Here is a 20,540-nt window from a genome sequence, read left to right as displayed (position 1 = left end):
CGTCGGTGGCTGGCACACGGAAAGCTCTGAGAACGGCTCTGCCGCTTAAACGAGAGATTAAAAAACACGGCGAAGGATGCCGAAGGATGAACTGACCTTCAATTTTCTGTGATAAACTGACTGCACGGATATCGCTGAAATTGGCTCAATACATTGCCATGCAAATTCAATACTTTTAATTAGAGTTAAATATATTGAGCTCATTTGGAACATTGGCTCTGTGGAGGCCAGACCTTTGTCATTATGCAACACCCGAGTCTGGTATTTCTATGCCTCTTATGCGAGGCAGAACGGAACGGCTACAGCACTTGACTGTTGGATCCAGAAATGATTTCAGGCCCATCCTCATGGATAGGGGTAGTCCAAGGCTTATTTTGCCTGTAAGACCAATTGAATAGACTGCTGCTTAAAAAGACCGACAGTTGCATAAGAAGTAATTATGACTGGTGTGGACCCCTGGACTGTTGCCTTATTACAGTATATCTATATGTGAAATATAAATACCACCTTGCAATAATTATTGCAGAACACTTAAGTTATTGTTTTTATTGTACAGTACTGTACACTCAGTGAGCACTTTATTAGGCATTCATTAGACTTATTAGTCCTCTGCTGCTATAGCCTATACACTTACATGTTTGATGTGTTGTGTGTTCAGAGATGCTCTTCTGCATACCGCTGTTGTAAGGCATGGTCATTTGTGTTACTGTCACCTTCCTCTCAGCTTCGACCAGTCTGCTACTCACTGCATGTTTTTTTGTTTTTCACACCATTCTCTGCAAACCCTAGAGACTGTTGTGTGTGAAAGTCCCAGGAGATCAGCAATTACAGAAATACTCAAACCAGCCCATCTGGCACCAACAATCATGCCATGGTCAAAATCACTGAGATCACATTTTCTTTCCATACTGGTGGTTGATGTGAGCATTAACTGAAGCTCCTGACCCGTATCTGCATGATTTTTTGCATTACCCTGCTGCCACACGATTGGCTGATTAAATAGTCCAATGAATAAGTAGGTGGACAGTAAATAATAATTCCTAATAAAGTGCTCAGTGAGTATATGAAGTTGCCTTATGTGTTCATATTGAAGGAGGTGCTGGTAATTGCTGTGGGCTTAGCACACAGGTCTTAATGAAGCGTTCTGTCATTTCAAGCCTCAGCCACGGAGGGGTGGCGACACTGGTGAACCCGCTTTGAGGACAGCCCGAGCAGGCCTGCTGACTCAGGCCGTGCCCTTCCACCCAGAGGCAGCTCTACTGGACACTCATCCGCTCAACTGCCTGAAATGTGCCATCTCATACACGCTGAGGGAAGAGACATTAATGAGATATTAAGAACATCACCTAGCAAGCCCGGTACATATGGGTAACATTAGCTGACTCACCCCCGTCTTTGGTTTGGCTTTCAACTTCTAGTGGTTATTTTTCCATTCCCCACAGATGGATAGTGTATGCATTTCAAGCTGTTGAAATGTTGTTGGTATGAATGTAGTATTGTCTTTACTGTACAAATAAAATCTGGAAGCAGTTGCACACAGGTCATTTGGGCACATTTTAGTTTTTTTCTGTGCATTTTTTGCAAGTGTCTGATTTCAACGCAGTGTTGTTACAGCTTTGTTAGTAAGATATTGCCATATGTTAATCTACTTTGCGCATCAGCTTAAGTTGCATGACTATCCTTTTCATGACTTTCTGACAGTGTTTTCTGTTTCCAAAATTACTCTTAATGCAGCTGGACCCAGATTTTCTTTTTAATTGTATAGTGTGTAAACTCCATTTCAGAGCCGTGGATTCTCTTTTGTTTCCTGAGTGAAGCGCTCTGATAGCTTAGATAAACACTCAGTTGTTCAGTTTGAATGACTCACTCTTGACGGAGAGGGAAAAAAGCCCAATAACAATGGTTGTTTTGTTAATAGGCTAATTCACATATTCAGTTTGATATAGTGTCTGTCTTTTGTTTTTCTGAATCATACCAACTGAGTGCAAGTTGTGTTTTGATTTTCTCTCCCGATAAAAATGCCCATAGCATTCTGTGAACTCAGCTTGGCTTCGTGTTTTTCACTTGTGAATTCTGTAATCCTGTTCTTTCCCCTCTCTCAGCCCAGACAACACTCAAAAGAAAACAATACCATTTTTCTTGAACAAAAAAAGATGGTGGTGTGTACAGTGTGTTTCTTAATCACTGTGATTCAGCTTCCAAAATGGCTGTCAGCCTGGTGACTTTTGGTATCCCACACAGTTAAAGTGTATGGGCAAGCATTACTACCTGTAGTTTAGCCTCACTATTCTAAGAAGACGAAAAGCTGTGTTTTTTCTGTCTGCCAAATGCTTCCTCAACCCCCTTGATCCATTTTTTGCTCTTCCTGTTCTCTATGGCTCTTTAACTATCATGCACACTGTACAGTAACTGTAGCTTAAACCATACAAGCCACAGGCAGTAGAACCTTTCCAGGACCTTTTTCACAGGACTGTAACAGACTTTTCAAGCAACTCCTCTGGCTTGAAAATAACAGCTGCGCTAAACCATCCCCTGTTCTGCAGCTGAAATTGAGGGAAAAGCACTCCTGGAGTCATTCAGTTGTCTGTTCATCTTTATGTTTATACATGTGCAGAGAGTGATCCAGAGATTGGGAAAGTTGGCAGTCCCCTAGGGGGGCTGTTGTGGGATTAATTGAGGGACTGGCCTCCATGTCCTAGCCTTTTCACACTGATTCCCTGTCACGCCCCCGCCCCACAGCTTTAGGGAGTAGCGGGTCCCCTTTGTGAAAATGCCGTGTAAATAAGTGTGAATCCCCCTGGAGGGGCCTTTCCTCATGCGGGTTACTGATCACTCCACCAAATGTTTGTCTCAAACTTTCTGGGTGTATTTTCCACAAAAGGTTTGTACCGCAGACTAAAGACTGTTCTGCTTGCCATTGGTGCTGGCATTTCTACATTTTAGCTGGGAGTAGTCTATGCTGTCCTTCCCCTGTTCAGGAACTGTGGGCCAAACGATGTCTCTTTCAGTATTTGGGTGCCTGTCACCACCAGGTACAGTCGCTAACGCAGACAGTGAAGAACAAGAACCTACGTTAAAGAGGCACAGTGACGCGTATCCCACTTCTTTCTTCACTGTAACTTATTTGATTGCGACAATTCCTCATCATTTTCTCTGGCAGGTGGTGATGTTAGCAGGCCCCCTAGAATAAATGAAGTGAAAGGCCACAGACTAAGTCTTCAAAAGGCTTAGACAGATCAATAGAAACCATCACAGTGGGGGAAACTGTGACTTTCGCTCTTAAATGTTGACTACCTGTTGCTATGGCAATGAGCTGAGATTCAGCAGGCTGTGTAAATCTATTTAGCTGTTCTAAATAAAGCATTTTCCACTGCTCACAGTGGGTTAGGCAACAGTTATTCAGAGTTCGGATTCTTGCATATCAGACCCTGTGGCTTTAGTTAGTTGGTTATGACCAAGTAATTTCCCATTACTTAAGTGATTAGACTGCAAAGACTCTATTGAAATTGATCTTGCAATGAAAGATTTGGCAAAAATATACCCCTACCCCCCCACCCCAGAAAAAATAACTTGAAACATGGATACTGTGTTTGCTTGTTTATCGCTCAAATGGAGTGGAATATTGGAATATTCTGGAAATCTGTAGTTCAGTTGAATACAAGCAAATTAATTATTTTTACTACTATCGTCATCATTGTCTTTGACATTTTGACATTTTTTGTACAAGATATTTTTTCAAGAACACTAAAAATTAAAGGTGCATTTTGCATTCAACATTAGTCTTGTCAAGCAGCTACTTTCTTTTTAGTTTAGTTTTAAAATAAATGCACCAAGATTGTCTGATCATTGGCCGTCTAAAAGTAGATTTATGTTCATTTTTTTCAGCCGCTTGTTTCAGTGAATAGTTTTGCATCATGTGATGGATGTCGCTGAATTTGAATCTCATGTTTTGCAGGAAGAAAGTAGTTTCATTGTAATGATGACAAATTTATGGCTTATTTCTGTACTGTAATTTCTAATGCAGTCTAAGGCACACTGGATATAGGAATGAACCAAAGCAATAACTGTGCTCATAATTTATATTATCTTCATTATAGTTATCACATTGATTTACGTGGATACTTGCAGCTGTTACAGTTGGGAAGAGTAATAAAAAAACACTTTAAATACAAAATGTGCCTAACTATTCCCAGCCTTACACATCGAAGCAATGCAGCCATTAAGCACTGTGTACAACTGAATTGATTGTGATATCCTTGTTTAAGGGGTTGGTTCTCATTTATACATTATGATGTCAAGGAGGAGGATTCAACAGTGTCTAAAATGTCATTGAAAAATCCAATTTTGCATGAAGCAAAATTGTAATGCTGTTTTGGTCTTTTGGTCTTTCGGGGGGGCGACATGGCTCAGGCAGTAAGAGCAGTCGTCTGGCAGTCGGAGGGTTGCCGGTTCGATCCCCCACCCGGGCTGTGTCGAAGTGTCCCTGAGCAAGACACCCAACCCCCAAATGCTCCTGATGAGCTGGTCGGTGCCTTGCATGGCAGCCAGTCACCGTTGGTGTGTGAGTGTGTGTATGAATGGGTGAATGGAGAAGCATCAATTGTACAGCGCTTTGGATAAAGGCGCTATATAAATGCCAACCATTTACCATTTAAGTTGAAATGATCGTGTTGGCCTACAATGAACGAAACATCAAAATGTTCATGCTACTGGTCAGGGATGGGCAAGGCAGGCCATATGTATCTGTTTTGGATTTCCGATCAACTTCTGCTCTTAATTATTTAATTAGCCCAATCATTTACATGATCTGTCATTTGTATCCAGATTCTGTGATATTTGATAAAATAAGCATTTTATTTTATCAAAATCCTGCATTTACACCAGCCCTCCAGGCCTGGATTCATTGCTTCCATAATGATTAGTTGAGTTGGTCCACTATTGAGGCAGTGTGCACGTCCCTGAAGTGTGTTCCATTCTCTACAGCAGTGGTTCCCACTGCTCCTGGAGATCTACCATCCTGAACGTTTTAATTTCAACCGTAATTTTGCACACCTGATTCTGTTAGTCTTAAGGTGAGGGAGACTTTCAGACTAACAGAAGGCCTGAAGTGTCTTCACCTACACTTCGGTACCCAGCACTTGTTTCAGATGTTACTGTCACGAGCAGACCGTGCCAGAGACAATGCATAATAGAGCAGTGGTTCCCAAACTCGCTACCGTCCTGTGGTCTGACAACCCAGTATTAGAGACGGACTGACCTCTCCAAACACCCCCTCCCAATCGTCTTGGGCCTTTGTGCCAGGAAAGGGCCTAGTTAGTGAGTGGTGCTCATCGGGTGCTGCCAGCAGGAGCTCATAAGGCCATGCTGGTGAGGACCATGTCACTGTCATCGCCTCCAAAACCGCCAGCAACTAGTGCACCCTAAATAGACTGACTGTTCAGGGAGGTTGAGCGGAGTATCACTGGGACTGCCTCACACTCAAACCACAGGGGCAAAATAACACAGATTATTATTTACAGCTGATTAATATTTACAGAATTAAATAACCAGATTTTAAGTACATTATTAAAAAGGCAAGGGGGTGCACAACATGACACAAAAGAGGGATCAGTGTGGCTATTGGGACATTTGAAAGTGAAGATTTAGCAAAAAGGCTTAAGAATTAAAAATGGGATTTTAAGTATCGAATATGTAGCATGCATGTAGTGAGAATGTGCAAGTATGCAGGTAGCTGGTGCCATATAATGCCTTGTTGGCAATAAGCACAATTTCATAGCGTATGCAGTATCAGACTGTGTACAGTATGTGTACAGTCAGGGTTATGGCCAACTATTCATTTAACACATTCTCTCCCCTCAATCGATTCTTTAGCTGGGATTTGACTCGCATAACAAATTAAACTACTTTAATAAAAAATAGAATGACAAATAACTTACTGTTTATTGTTGCACATGAATTAGGAATCTCATATATTTTTAATTGCTTACTCTATTTATAACATGTATAAAACCTCATTCTATTGTTAGAACTGTTTAATTTTTCAGAAAATGCAGTTTTCCTGACATCCCTTAGGGGGCGCATGTGTCTGGTGAATAAAGGTTGGCCTTGAGGAAGGGTGAGTCTCTAGTTCAGTAGATGTCTACCGACAGTCATATGGTTTTTGAGGGGAGATTCCCGGCTTCACCATGAGACTGGGTTTTAGCAGTTTTAATAAACAGTGTTTTAGGCTCATTCTTCCCACGCAGGTAAGTGACCTCAGCAGTATGGAGCAGGCCTTCCTCAGGGCTTCGTGCAGTGAAGTGCTTGTCCGCCAGGACTCCCAGCAGATGGGGCTTCATTTTCAAACGTTCAAATGGCCTGTGAAAAAGACATTTCATTCAACTCATCTCCATCAGAATTCCTGTTCCTAGGCAACTGGGAGTTCATATACAATTAATAATATGGGAATTTTCCATCCTGAAATCCAATCAGGTACTTAATTTGGCTGGGCATTGTCTTTGTCTCCAGATATTGAATATTGCAGATCCCATGTGGAGCGAGCATCGACACACTTAAGCCCAGATCTGCTGGAGATTGCAGCCCAGTGCCTTGTTGAGTCTTATGTCCAGCTCCCACTAAGCCAGGGTTTTCAGCCCACAGGTGACTAATGCGTTGAATCTCTCAATGGCTCCCATGGTCCTTCCTGCTTCAGTACGAAAACATATAACTCAACATTCCAGAAAGGAATCACATTAGGCCCTTTGAACATCTCAAATAAATTTTTTTTCTAAAAACTCAAATATTAAAATACTGACATATTAGCTACTGTTCTACAATTAAACACAAAAACAACCCCCATTCTTTGTCTCTGTCTCTCTCTCACACACTCTCCCTCTCTCTCTCTGCTTATATTATATTGTACTCCAAGGAGATGTCACTGTATTAGCAAGGCATTGACATGGAATGAACTTGCAGGCCGAAGTACAATATGGAAGGAGATCGCTTTCAGTGTTTCTGAAATGCTCATTGACTGTAGAATTCTGCGGAGACAATGTTCTCACCCCCATCATCACACGTTTTCTTAGTGCAAAATAATACACTCAAATTTATGCCTGGCAACGTGCATGCAGGACAAAGAACAGTTGCATGTCACACAATATTTATCCGAGGTTCCAGGAAATAATACAATGTGATGGAGAAACTGTCTTGCAGTAAACCAAATAGTGCCCCTGAGTTGCTCTTTTACTTATGCGACATGCAATAACATTTATTAATTGATTTTTGTGAATGTCCTAATCATCGGCTCCTTTTATATCCAGTTGGAGGTACAGCCACAATCGGTTGTGATGAAACCTTGCATACTCTTGCTGCCCATTTTATCATTTATTTTCTGAATATATCATGCATTTTAATGTATCATATTCAAAGATGAATATGCATACAACTTGCTAATAGTAGTATATGTGAAATTATCCAAATACATAAGAACTATAAAGAAGTTGGGAAATTTCTCAAAAATAAACTGCATCTCAGTATCATATTTTGAAAAACAAAAAGATTCATGAAAATACCCTCCATTATTCATGGATGTAGTGAATGACTTGTGTAGGATTTGAAGGTGGGTTGTGTAGTATTTTGGTGAAGTGCCATGTTTCTCATTTTGCATGTTGCTCTTTCTTCACTCTGAGTTTGCCTTTTCTGATTTGTGTCTCGTAGAAATGCTGTATATTAATCCAATATGTTTTAATTGTTCAGTACGTATTTGTTTTAAAATATTTGCAGTCGCTTTCAGATTATTTTTCATTGTTTTTAATTACTCCTTTTTTTTGGCTTTTGAAGTTAGGAATTAGATTAGATATTTTGGAGAGACAGATTTAGGTCTGCACTTGCATAATCCACAAAGTACTTGCATGTTGGTAATCAGCTGCACAGCTGATGCTGTCTCTCTCACTTTCTTTGTCTCAATTCGAGGGTTTTATTGGCATAGCATACAGTAAGTACATGTTGCCAAGGCATTAACAACAATCACTGGGAAACAAATTAAAAACAAGGCATCGCTTTGTCAATCCTTGAGTACCACATTAATAACAATAATAATTATTAACAATGCATTTTTCTCCAGAGATAATTGAAAGTGTCTCCTCATTGGGATTTTTTTAAATATAAATTTGGGCAAACTGTCATTTTGTGAAAGAACATTATTTGTAATTGAAGGGAAAATGTTGCTCTTGACATTTCTTTGTTGGCACTTTTTTATTTTTACCTTTGTTAGGTGATATGTGTGTATGATTACCTGTGTTAGGTGATCTGTGTGTATGATTACCTGTGTTAGGTGATTTGTGTGTATGATGTAATTTACTTAATTTTCCTTCATTACGCGAGAAGGAAATGTATTGTAATTTCCTTGTCATGTTGAGTAAGCTGCAGTGTTTGTAGATTGCTTCTGCGTTGTTACCAGTCTGTTAATATATGAATATTAAACAGGGTTCAAGGTCTCACTCCACAGCCTGGAGTAAGGGAGTTTTTCTTCTCTTTTAGTTTTTTATCTCTTTGTTCCACTTTTATTTTCTGTAAATTTGTACATAGCTCTTATTTCAACAACCTTGTAAAAGAGTTGAAACAAAAGCATCCAAACAGAATTCAGTGTTTTATGAAAATGAAATGTATTTAACTGTAATTATCAATTGGCAAATATAGTAAATGTGTATAGCAATATATAATGTAAATGTGATCTGATGTTGTAGCTAAAAAACAACTCACTCACGGTACTGTGCTCATTAAGGAAGTGTACAATTATTTTGTTTATGATACTACAGAGACACCTTCCACACATTGCTGTTCATACTAATGTCCTGGTTGATGAGGTTAAATCCATCTCCACGCTTAAGGATGGCCATTATTCTTGTAGGGAAGTAGATAGACCATGCTCATAACAATGCTTGCTGCAGTTTACTGCTGTCATATTTTAGCATGTCATTGAGAATGCCATAAGGCTCCCTTATTCTTTCTGATTGGAGGGCCCATTGTCTCTCCTCCGTCTCCTTATGAGCAATAGGGGAATCCAAGAGATTTGGTTGTTCTTAATCGGCCAATAATCCTGTGTTGTTTCATTTTTCACAGATGGAGTATTGTTCTAATTCAGTTACTGGAATTTGTTCAGAGCAAAATGAAGTTTTCTTTTTGTTTGATTTACTTGCGTGTTTCCAGTTTTCCAGTTTTTGACAGACTCTTTATGATTACAATCAGTTGTTTTTGTCTGTTGTTCCTTCAGTCTTAATATGTGTTTGTCATAATTATGTATCTCACAGTAGTTCAGGTGTAAATGAGCAATTTTGTCTCTCTCTCACTCGCTTACCTTTTCTCTCGTCTTACAGGGAAGTGACCTGAAAAAAGGTGATTTCAAAGGCTCGGTTCTGTCTGGTGAGAATTTTTGCATTTATTTGTTTGTTTATTTGTTTGTTTGTTTCGTGTGGGCGTTAATTGGATTCCACACCAGAAGGAACACTTAAAATATTATCTGTATTTTTATGTAAAGTACAGATATGGATAATGCTTCCTTTGTAAGACAACTTACCTGAGTCTTCTGTACTCATCTATTTCAGCCTTGTCATAATCTAGTGTGCAAGCGACATTAGAGCCTAGCAGTGCTAATGGTGGTGACAGTAGCAGTGGTGTGTTTATTTGTCTGTGACAGCTGTGCTGGCGGGTTGCTGTTACTTCAGCCCTCCCAGGCTGTGGTCTGGGGTGTGAGCATGGCACATTTAATGGGTTCGAACCGTCACTTTCTGCCCGAGCCCACCACTCTCCACTAATGGCCACACGGTTACTATAATCAAAGCGGCTGTTAACCCTTTGAGAGTTTTCCAAAGCCAATGCGAGAAAAACAGAAAAGTCAGAGAGGGTAGACCAGAGGACACCTGGGAGGAAGTGGGGGGTGTGGGGGGGGGGGGGCAACAATCTGTGCAAGTGTATTAGTGCTCAGTGAATCTAGCCTGTATGCACAAAGGTTAATAAAATAAATGTGTCTCTTACAGAATATCGCCGCCCAACCCCCCCAAGAAACTCTGGTCTCCATCGGTACCAGTTTATGTTGTTTGAGCAGCCGGCCGACGAGACCCTCCACCTCAGCCAGGAGGAGTCCTCCTCACTGGGTATGAATGATGTGGTCGGCTTCCACCAACGCGCTGAAAAAACAAAGGCACCAAACTCACCAAACACACCCACTCAATGAACACGCAAGCACACTCAGTACACAAATACACACATTATCTAATAAATAAACCCATCCCTCTGAACTCACAAATACACAAAATGTACACACACACACACACACACACACACAGCTACTCATCCTGACACTTAACACACTGACCATACCCAACACACTGAACAAACCTACACAAATGAAACTCCCAGCTCTAAACCTACGCATATATTCAACTCTCACAACCCACTGAACACACCAACACAGTGAAATTACAGACACATCAAGTTCGGCACGCCTACGACAAGAAACACTCAACACCCATGCTCTGAACTCTCCCAAAACCTAAAAACTGAGACTGAGCAAGCCCACACTCTAAACACAATACTACACCAACCACACCATGACACCATAAAGCCCATGCACTCAGAATTCAATATTACAACAGCGACATGCTAAACACACCACTCCCATAGGACACTGACATACTTACTGTATGTTATTTACAAAATATTTAGTAAATATTGAAGCTACCACATCCCATTTTGCACATTTTAAATCAAATTTCCTATGGGCCTCCATGCCTGTCTCTGTAGTTAGGTTTATCTCTATAGAACTGAAATGTAAGTGCTGCATTGATGTATTGAAGTGTTCTGTTGATGGGAGCATCAAAGCAGACATGGGTCTGGCGCACTTGTTTATTGCGCCGCTCTGCTCCTTCTCATTTCTCCATTGTTTCCAGCAAAGGGCATCACCAGCCACACACATAATTGCCAGCGCTTAATCAGGGTCCTCTGCAGCCAGTTTCCGAAGATTATTTTCTCCAAGTGCTCGAACCTAATAAGGGAAATGCTAATGAAGTTAGTGAGTCAGTGTGCATCTTGGAGAGCAGGCTAATAGGGTCATGCTCAGAGTCCTTGAGCCCACGCACACCTGCAGTGCCTCGTCCACATTAAAGAGCCCCCCCTCGCCACTCGAACCAGAGGGAAAGTCTCCAGTCCCGGAGGGAAAGTCTCCAGTCCCGGAGAGAAAGTCTCCAGTCCCGGAGAGGCTAAGGGACCTATGGGACAGGCTGAGGGATCTATGCGACGGTCTGAGTAGCCCAGGTCTTACTGAGAAAGTGTTACATTCAGTGTGCCAACCCACACAATGCTACAAGCTAGTCACGGCTGGAGGACATCTAGGCTGATAACTGTTCTGTTCTGTAACTACGTTGTGGAGCTGTGTCCCTAAGAGTAGCCTAAACATTCTATGGACGTTAAGGGTGCAGCTAAAAATCAGCTGCGATATCAGAAGAAGTTGTGTTTTTGTCGTCTTATTGCCAGAAACTTCCACAGAATGTTACTATTCTCCGAACCTCATGCGTGGTGTGTCCAGCTGTCTGTTCTGCTTGAGCTGCGGTGTGAGTGAGATAGGGGGAGATCAGTGTGGTTTGAGACTTGGTGGTCACCGCCCTGTGTGAGCAGAGCTCCCAGTCTTCCTCCTGTTTGACGTGTTTGACAGTTTTGCCAGCAAACTATACCTCTACATTAAGGTGAAGTTAAACCTCATGTAGAAGTGTCAAAACAGATGGACTCTGCTTTCATTATTTATTTTGCACTGGGAAATATTTAATCTTGGCAGGGGAAATTCTCTTGATTTTGCTCGGTACAAATGAACAATAATATTTTGGACAGTGAAGACAATGGTCTTTTGTTTGTGGAGATGTTGGTGAGAACCGAGTTCTTCTGGTAATGCACCAGGAAGAGGAGACCCCAGGAAGCTCCTCTGCATTTGGCGCCCCCCTCCGACACACCAGACAGCACATCAGTCATCAGTCCCGTCGGCGCCGAAAGCCCTCGCCCACACCGCCGCACAAATCACCACGGCTCCCTCAGAAGCGCTTCCCCTGGACAGCACAAGGAAGTGAAACGAAGGGCTTCTCGCTCCACAGAGATAATTAAACATGACCCTTGATCTGGTGGTGCATGGGAACGAGAGGGAGGCTACGGTGTGTTTTCGAGCGTGTGCCACCGACGCACGTCAAACTTCAGGCCTCATCTGCGCTGGCGCTCAGATTTGCATTCTGTACGGATTGGCGTTTGCGATTGCAGCGCGCTTTCGTTGATTCACACAATGAGAATAATGGGGGGACTCGTGGCTAACGAGCATATGGGACACTAATAAGCCGCACTCCTGTTAGCGGGTGAGACGGAATGGCGGCCCGCGGCAGACCTGCTTGTGTACCTCTGCGGCACAGATGGTCGCCGTACCCAGAGTGGCAGCTCCCCAGACTGCTGATGTCCCCTGGCTCTCCTTTCGCAAGCCGCACGTGGATCTGAGGGTGGGGGGGGTTCGCCTTTCTGGGGACAGGGGGAATTCCCCCTTCTCCTTATTAAGCCATACTGAGTCGCCGCCCCAATGCGGCCCTTCCTGGTACAGAGGGCATTTTTCACGGCAGCCGACACTAATTCGTATGATTGGAGGGGAAGAGGACCGGTGGGATGGGTGGGACATTCCTCCTTTTAATCTCGCTCATTTCCAGCGTCTCGGCCCTTGACTCAATTTACACTGCAATTTGCTCTGCTGGGTTATTTTTCTTTTTCAAATCGATGAGAGAAATAATGACTATCTGTTTAGCAGCAGGGGGTGCGTGAAGAAGGAGGAGTGAGTCATGCTGTAGCCTCAATAATGGAGGACCGAGTCATGGCTGAGGGGACGCAGAAGCTCACAGTGCAGGCTGGGAGACGTGAAATGTGGGTCAGCGGGCGGAGCGAGACAGCTGGTATTTGCGCGGGTGCTGATCGAAAGGCCGTGATCTGGCGGGCGGAGCCAGAGGCCGCAGGAGCAGGGGATCCCCCCTGTGCTCCGCCGCAGTGCCAGGGGTTTCACCAGGCCGGGGGCCGGGGGCGGGGGCGGGGGCGGGGGCAGGGCCGGGCGTGGGCACACACAGAGCCTGGTGTCACATTGCAGCCAGCTGGCATCGCGTTGGAACTCCGCAGTTGAACGCACAGGCCCAGTCTGCCGTCCTAGAGGTGACAGCACGACAACAAAGCCATTTCTCATCCTTCAAACTGTGGTGGGGCTCTAAAAGTGACAGCGCAGTCCTTCCAAAATGCTGACTTTAGCTGTGGTTGTGATTGTGATCTTGAAAAGCATATGACAATTGTGAGTTATGTAATGTAACATTACAACAGTTTGTATTGTAACAAAAGAAAATACCACAAGACTGATAACCTTTGACAAATCATCTTTACACAGCTATATCTGTCTATTATACCTAACATGATAATAAAAGGAAATAAAAAGAAAGAAAGCATATATGTATAAACATGGTCAGGGGAGCCATGTTGCGATCTGAAGAGTTGGGTCTTCAGTTTGTATCAGAAGGTGGGCAGGGTTTCTTCTGTTCAGACTGCAGTAGGGACCTCATTTCCCCACTCGGGGGACAAATCAGGCCAGAGATGTGACCTGGAAGTGCAGGCACTCCATTTTACACTCTGTTGTTAGCAGCATGGTTAGCTCCACAGGCTCTGTTGACGCTCAGAAAACCACAGAGGAGGAATGCAACCTTTGCATCTTTACTGTTTTGGCACTGGGTTTTCCCCCTCAAACAATGCTCGTAATATCAGGGACAGACCAGAACAGAGCAGCCTTACCTGCAGCCAAATCTAAACGTAATTCCTTGCATTTATATAGCACTTTTCTCACATTCAAAGGGCTTTACACTGATGAGGGGGAAATTCTTCTGAACCACTAATATTGTGTAGCCCCCACCTGGGTGATGCATGGCAGCCATTTTGTGCCAGAACTCTCACCGCACATTAGCTGAGGTGGAGAGGGAGAGTTCTTTGGCCATTAAATCAGGAGAAGATTAGGTGGCAGGCTGAGAGCCAGATTTGGAATTTAGCCAGGACACCAGGGAACCCCCTACTCTTTGCGATGTGTGTCATGGGATCTTTAATTACCACAGTGAGTCAGGACCTTGGTTTAACATCTCATTCGTAAGATGACGTCTCCTACAGCACAGTGTCACATCACTGCACTGGGGCAATGTGGTTTATTGACCAAAGGGAAGTGTGCCCCCTACTGGGCGACCAGTACCACTTAGTTTTACCAGGAGGTCCCATCCAAATACTAACCAAGCCCACACCTGCTTAGTTTCAGCCATTCAGCACAGCAGGGTGCATGGTGGTATGACAACATGAGCTAGACATAAAGTAAAGAATAAGTAGTTCAAACAGGGAAATATAATTCAACCTAAAAGGATGGTTCATATATATGTGGCTTGATTAGTTTCAAAATCCAGCACTGACAATTATATCTACTAATTTAAAAGTTATTTTTCTGTCATAGGCCAACAATTGGGCTATAATCTCCCCATAAGATAGACTGTTGAAATATTTATGGTTTCTTTTTGAATGTTTATGTACAGAACTGACATTCAATTGGAAAATGAACACTAAAATAAATGGGACTGTATGTACATAGATATACTTGTGTATATCTGTGAATGAAAATAATTGATACAGCATATTTTCGGATAGTTTGATCTCCCCTCCCATTCTGCCCTCTGGCAGGGAGGTGCTGAGATGAACTTCACTATGTGAGGGTGCATCTGGATGCCCAGGGTGGACGGCTATGTCGGACTGTCCCCCGTTGGACTACAGGGATGATATTGCCAGCTCAGCAGAGCTGCGCTCCCGCAGTAATTGAAACCATTTGCAATGTTGCTGTGTGGTAATGGTCAGATCTGTGTCTCCCACCCACCCACAGATTCTCCCATTAATCAGAGCTGCTGGAGACAGAAAAATATACCAACGCTGTTTCAGAGTCTGGGAAAGTCAGGAAGCTACGCTAACACTGTGTCAGACTCAGCGGACTGCGCTAATGTGTTAGTGTACTGGAAACGCTGTACCAGAGTCTCGGAATTTCACTTACCCGGTGCTAAACGCTGTCTGGCTGCGTGTTCACGAGGATCTGAAAGCCTGGTTGATATGATGGCACCCCAGTGGACATTTAAAAGTGTGTCACCCACACAAAAATTAGTTCACTTTCTGATTCCGCCAAATCCTTGATGGTGCTTAACACTCAGGCATTGCCCGGGATGACTCGCGGTTATTCCTGGCTCGGGAATTGCGATAGCTGTGAAGGGTTTCATTTGCATTGCTGAATATCCCCTTGGAAACATCTCGTTTGGGGAGAGACAAGCCATCAGCGTAATGTAGGTTTGGAGACAGTTTTTTCGTCATTTGTTTGTTTGTTTTTGTGGGAGACGCTCCACTGCAGCTACTAAAGATATGGTTGTGCGACAGCGATATTGCAGATGGCTATGTGGGAGTGCAGCTTTGAGAGAAGGAAGGTCAGAGTCTCGTGCGGTCTGTGTGATGCGATGAGTAACATCTTAAACGGTGAAAGAATCCCCTTAAAGCACTCATGCTTAAAGGGACATTACCTCTGTTCTGAGAACAAGTTCATTTGAGGTCACAGCCACACAGTGTGTTTGTAAATCAACACGTATGCCTGTACACACACACACATACAACAGGCAGCTGAAATGGTTAATCGGAACACCACCCACACTGCCCTCCATCTCCCTCCGTGTGCCAGCTCCGCCCCCTCATGGCAACAGTCACACCATTCACTTCCTGTATTACACAAGCGAAAGAGAGAGAGATAGAGAGAGAGAGGAGAGAGAGAAGGGTAAGAGAGAGCGAGACAGAGAGAGAGAAGGGAGAGAGAGAGGAGAGAGAGAAGGGTAAGAGACAGCGAGACAGAGAGAGAGAAGGGAGAGAGAGAGGAGAGAGAGAAGGGTAAGAGAGAGCGAGACAGAGAGAGAAGGGAGAGAGAGAGAGAAGGGAGAGAGAGGAGAGAGAGAGAAGGGTAAGAGAGAGCGAGACAGAGAGATAGAGAGAGAGAGGAGAGAGAGAAGGGTAAGAGAGAGTGAGACAGAGAGAGAGAAGTGAGAGAGAGAGGAGAGAGAGAAGGGTAAGAGAGCGAGACAGAGAGAGAGAAGGGAGAGAGAGAGAGAGAGAGAGTGAAAGAGAGAGAGAGAAAGGAGAAAGGGGACAGAAGCGCAGCGTCACTCACAGGGCTGTGTGCACTTTCCATGAGCTGGCAGATTGGGGAAATGGAAAGAGTGTAACTGCTATGAAAGGATGTAAAAACGGACAGAAAACTATTTATAGGACATCTGCAAATCTGGGCAGCAACGGGGTGGTTCCCAGGCCTGGATGACAACATGCCGTATTGTAAACTGTGTGTTTTTGAATGCGAGTGTGTGTGTATATATTTGCTTAGCAAAGCATCTCTCCAGAAGGGGTTTTCCCCCTGCCACTCAGATGTACCCTTTCATTCCCGTGAGTTCATGAAGGTTATCTGTGTATGTGTGTGTGTGGGTGTATGTGATGTCTGAATGTGTGTGTCTGTGTGTTTGTATGTGTATGTGTGTGTGTGTGTGTGTGTGTGTGTGTGCTTGTTCTGAAAAGATGCTGGAACCACCACGTCTGGCACAAACAGTCATACAACGGTCAAAATTGCTTAAAACACATTAGATCATCCATTCTAACGCCTAACCCTCTTCACCATGTCTGAATGTGTTATATATTGAGTTTCAGCCAAGCTGATTGGAGGAGCAGGTTGTTTCTATTAATCAGTAGGTGTACTTAATAAAGTGGCCTTTAAATGTTCAGTTATAATATTTCCTGGTAGAAATTCTCAAACATGAGGCTTTGGGTCTGCTTGCTGCCCGTATATCTCTCCATAATCTTTAGTCATTGATGTTCATGCTTCCTTCACACAATCAGTAAAGGGCTTCAGCAGGCCATACATTGGGAGCTGCTATAGATGTAGTGAAAAGGAGCAGCGTTAAAGCAGGCAGCACTGACAGGTCACTGGGGACCTGTTTCTCGATATGGAATACTGTATGGCTGAAAGATGCTCCAGAATGGCCTGGCACCTGTGTGTGGGGTTGGGGGGGGGCGGAGGGGGGTGAGGGGCTGAACCCAGGCTGGGTCCGGATCTGCAGAGGCGGCACATTATCTCCAGGGGTGCAGAGAGCACGGGGCCCGAGCGGCCATGTCATCTCATAACTGCAGGTCAGCCAACCCCATTTCCCTCTCTCAATTAAGAGCCCCCTCTGCAGGCAGCCCCTGCACGCGCGGCGGGGGTCAGTGAGGGGGGCCTCCAGCTCTAATCTGCTCTGGGTTATTATTCATCTTCTCCTCCAGCTGAGCTCCAGACCCACTACGGCCTCTGAACCACTCACAGACTCTCAGGGTCTGGACAGTATGTGAGCAATGCTTTCCAACAACAATGCACACACAACAATGGATGGTCTTTTTGAACATTCAAATGATTTTCCAAAAAGCGACATGCAGTTCAGCGGAAAATGGCCTCGGACAGTTTTCCAGGAGAGCGCAGATGAACCTTTGTGCCCTCTCTTTATTCTTCCAAATCATGGACTCGATGTTTACCTGAACCTTAGCTGACCACCTCCCCTCTGGTCACCACACACAGAACTCTTATTTTACATCTTGTTCAGATGTTCTTAGACCATGTCGGACATTCGTTGTAAAATGCCACTGAACAACAGGGTGGCCTGGCCACAGTACCAGGTCATTGGGACACCTCACAACACTAAAATGAAGGACCTCATCCTGGTACAGCACTCAACAGTACAGTAAAGGCATATTGGACTATACATGTATCTACAGTCAATTGGACACAGACAGTGAATGTAAAGTTCAGGTGAAGTTTGCAATGAGTGTATCCAATTACAGATTGAGGAATGAAGAGGGGGTGACATCAGGAAGCTGAAGGTAATTGCTAGGCCGTGGTATGGCAGTGAAATAACTCTTGCCCTGATAATGGATTATGGCTGCCTGGGCAGTCAGTCCGTTATATGAGAAGGTGAGTGTGCTGGAGGGGAGTGCTCCCCTGCCTCTCTGCCGAGGATGAGTGCACTGGGAAGGGTTTGGTCCCGTGAGGTTGCGCGGTGGAAAGCTTTTATTTCCTATGAGACCGAAGCCGAACGCTTTGTATTTTCCACCTGCAGAATGGTTCACAACAGACACTCGCATAAAATCACTTCATGAATGCCAGTCTCAACCCTCACATTGTGACACACAGGGAATGCATATTCGAGAACATTCACAAGCACATTATTCACACCTATACTCTCTGTCTCTCTCACATGCACACACATACATTCGCGCACATTGTCACTGAAGTGTACTCTTTCCAGGATGTGGCGAGCTTTGCAGCTTTGAAGTCACTGGGGTTTCCCTCAACATCTTAAGATTTTGCCACCCCCGTCATTTGTTTGTTGGCTAAATTATTTGCCAAATAATTTCTGTATGCTTTGGTTTCTGCCACCACGTGCCTTTTGTTTCACTGCGTCTTTTGTGAGTCCCCTTGTTCTCAAGTTCTCTGCTCGTGTTGCATACAGTTCATGTTGCGCCCTTTTTTATGGTTTCATAAATGCATTCACACCCACTTTGCTGAATTGCAAATAGGAAAGATGGTGCAGTGACAGGTCCAAGCAGGGAGAGAAGCGTTCTGTGCACAAGACTTAAAATAGCCGTCATTACCATGAGACTGCAGGCCAACATTCTCCTCCTCCTGCAGCACCCCAAGCTTTATTTACAAAGAAAAAAGTTCATCTCCGACGGCAAGAAAATAAAATCAGTTTGTCGGCTTGGAATTCTAATTCAGATTTTGTGCGCGGGGAGGGGGTGGGAATGGGGTGGTTGTCAAAATCCATGAAGTGATATTGTCATACCAGCCGGACGGCCGTCTGGTGTTTGTTTTAAAAAGGGAAGAAAAAAAACAGTACAGGCGATCGAATCATCTCTAGTTGCCAAAAAGTGCTCGCGTTCCCACCTCCAGCGCTACGGCAACATGTTTTATTTTCAGCAGTGCTGTTCGCAGTGACTCACGCCCCAGAGCCACGTGCTTCACTGCTGCGTCTCATTTCTCTGAAAACGTGGAGCAAGTGGTTGTTACGGGTATGGACGTTTGAAAAAGGCTTCAGCTAATGCCGTTTCCCCTCCATTATTCTTTTTCGGTTTCGGCCCTTATACAGTGCACACTGCAGAACACGTTGTATGAAGCAATTTTGGGATGTCCTTTTCGTTCAAGAAAGGGACACAAGGGCAGAGTGTGCTTGTGGGTGGGGGATTGGGGGGCGGGGAATCCCAAAGCTAACAGACTAGGTCTGTTAAATTAATCAAATAAAATGGCTCTTATTACTTCTTGTTCTGCAATTTGTACAATCTTTCTCTTGGATAATGGAGCAATTGATGGTATCCTTTAAAATGTATTCAGAATTTTGTTGATGTTAAATTCTGTGAGCTTGTCACAGGAATTAGTCTCTTGTTTCAGGGAACTGGGATCCACAGGCCTTCATCCAGAGGTTTGGTCTGGGGAGTCCACTGGCTGCTGTTCAATTCCTCACGCAGAACCCCAAGGACTAGTGAAGGTACAACCTGGCTGACATCGTCCACCGTGACCTCTGACCTATGACTGGCACCCAAAGTCAGCAGGGTGCGACCACCCTACATGTTTACCAGTGCATGCCACCTATACACCCAATAAACATGAACAGTTCCATGGCAACACTTCATGAGGAGGCAACTGCATTCTGCTTTCTCAACTTCATGGCATTATGTTACATGGCGTACTTGTCTTTTCATGAGGTTCCAAGAACAATTGTGTTTGTAGAATTTATCTCGCATGCTCTGGCTCTTCAGAAAATGTTTAGGGGCATGGATCTGCAGAGGCGGTCCATGACATGCCTCTTGGCCTGTTACAGTGCTTGGATCTTTGTCCCTTCATTGACATTATGGTGCAGATGTGATGTGCTTTGCATATGCTTAATGAAACTATGCGGTTATGAATATAAAATAGCTTCAGTGCATTACCCTCAGTGGAATCATAAAAATAAGCCTTTGTCTGAGTGGTATATCAGTCTGTTGTAATGTATTGTTAAATTGAGGTGTAATTTCCCCTTTCATTTCTTTGAGCCCCCCTTACTGTATTTCTCATTGATGAGGATTGATAGTTACCTGTGTTTGGAGTTGAATGTGTATCATATCACTATAGTGAATATTGCTATTAAAGTATGATATATTACTATATGGCCTATACTCTATGTGTCACTCTGTGCTCCAAAGCTGCATATTTCACCAAAATCTGTATGATGTAATAAACCGCATACAGTAAATGTACAGGTATCAGCTTTTTAAAAATTGTATATACTTTAGGCCAAATATACACACACACTTTATTAGGTATTTATTAGACTTCACTTTATTTAGTCTTCTGCTGCTGTAGCCTATCCATTTAGAGGTTTGATGTGTGTTCAGAGATGCTCTTC

At 43.8% G+C, this 20,540-nt stretch overlaps 1 protein-coding gene across 4 annotated transcripts in view; it reads left to right on the top strand.

Annotated features, from left to right (window-relative positions):
• LOC133139873 (phosphatidylethanolamine-binding protein 4) overlaps positions 1 to 20,301 on the top strand; it is a 75,156-nt gene extending 54,855 nt beyond the window's left edge. For 3 of the 4 annotated variants that reach the window (XM_061259323.1, XM_061259321.1, XM_061259322.1), the window contains exons 5-7: positions 9,354 to 9,399; positions 10,014 to 10,130; positions 19,547 to 20,301. In XM_061259323.1, coding sequence (XP_061115307.1) covers positions 9,354 to 9,399; positions 10,014 to 10,130; positions 19,547 to 19,638 — 255 coding nt within the window. In that variant the 3' untranslated portion in view covers positions 19,639 to 20,301. Of the gene's footprint in view, positions 1 to 1,157; positions 2,044 to 9,353; positions 9,400 to 10,013; positions 10,131 to 19,546 lie in introns of those variants that run through there. The other variant, XM_061259324.1, reaches the window with a different exon arrangement.
• Positions 20,302 to 20,540: the final 239 nt, after the last annotated feature.

Source organism: Conger conger, chromosome 11 (assembly GCF_963514075.1).
Source record: "Conger conger chromosome 11, fConCon1.1, whole genome shotgun sequence".
Lineage (NCBI taxonomy): Eukaryota > Metazoa > Chordata > Actinopteri > Anguilliformes > Congridae > Conger > Conger conger.
This window is presented reverse-complemented; position numbering and strand designations above follow the sequence as displayed.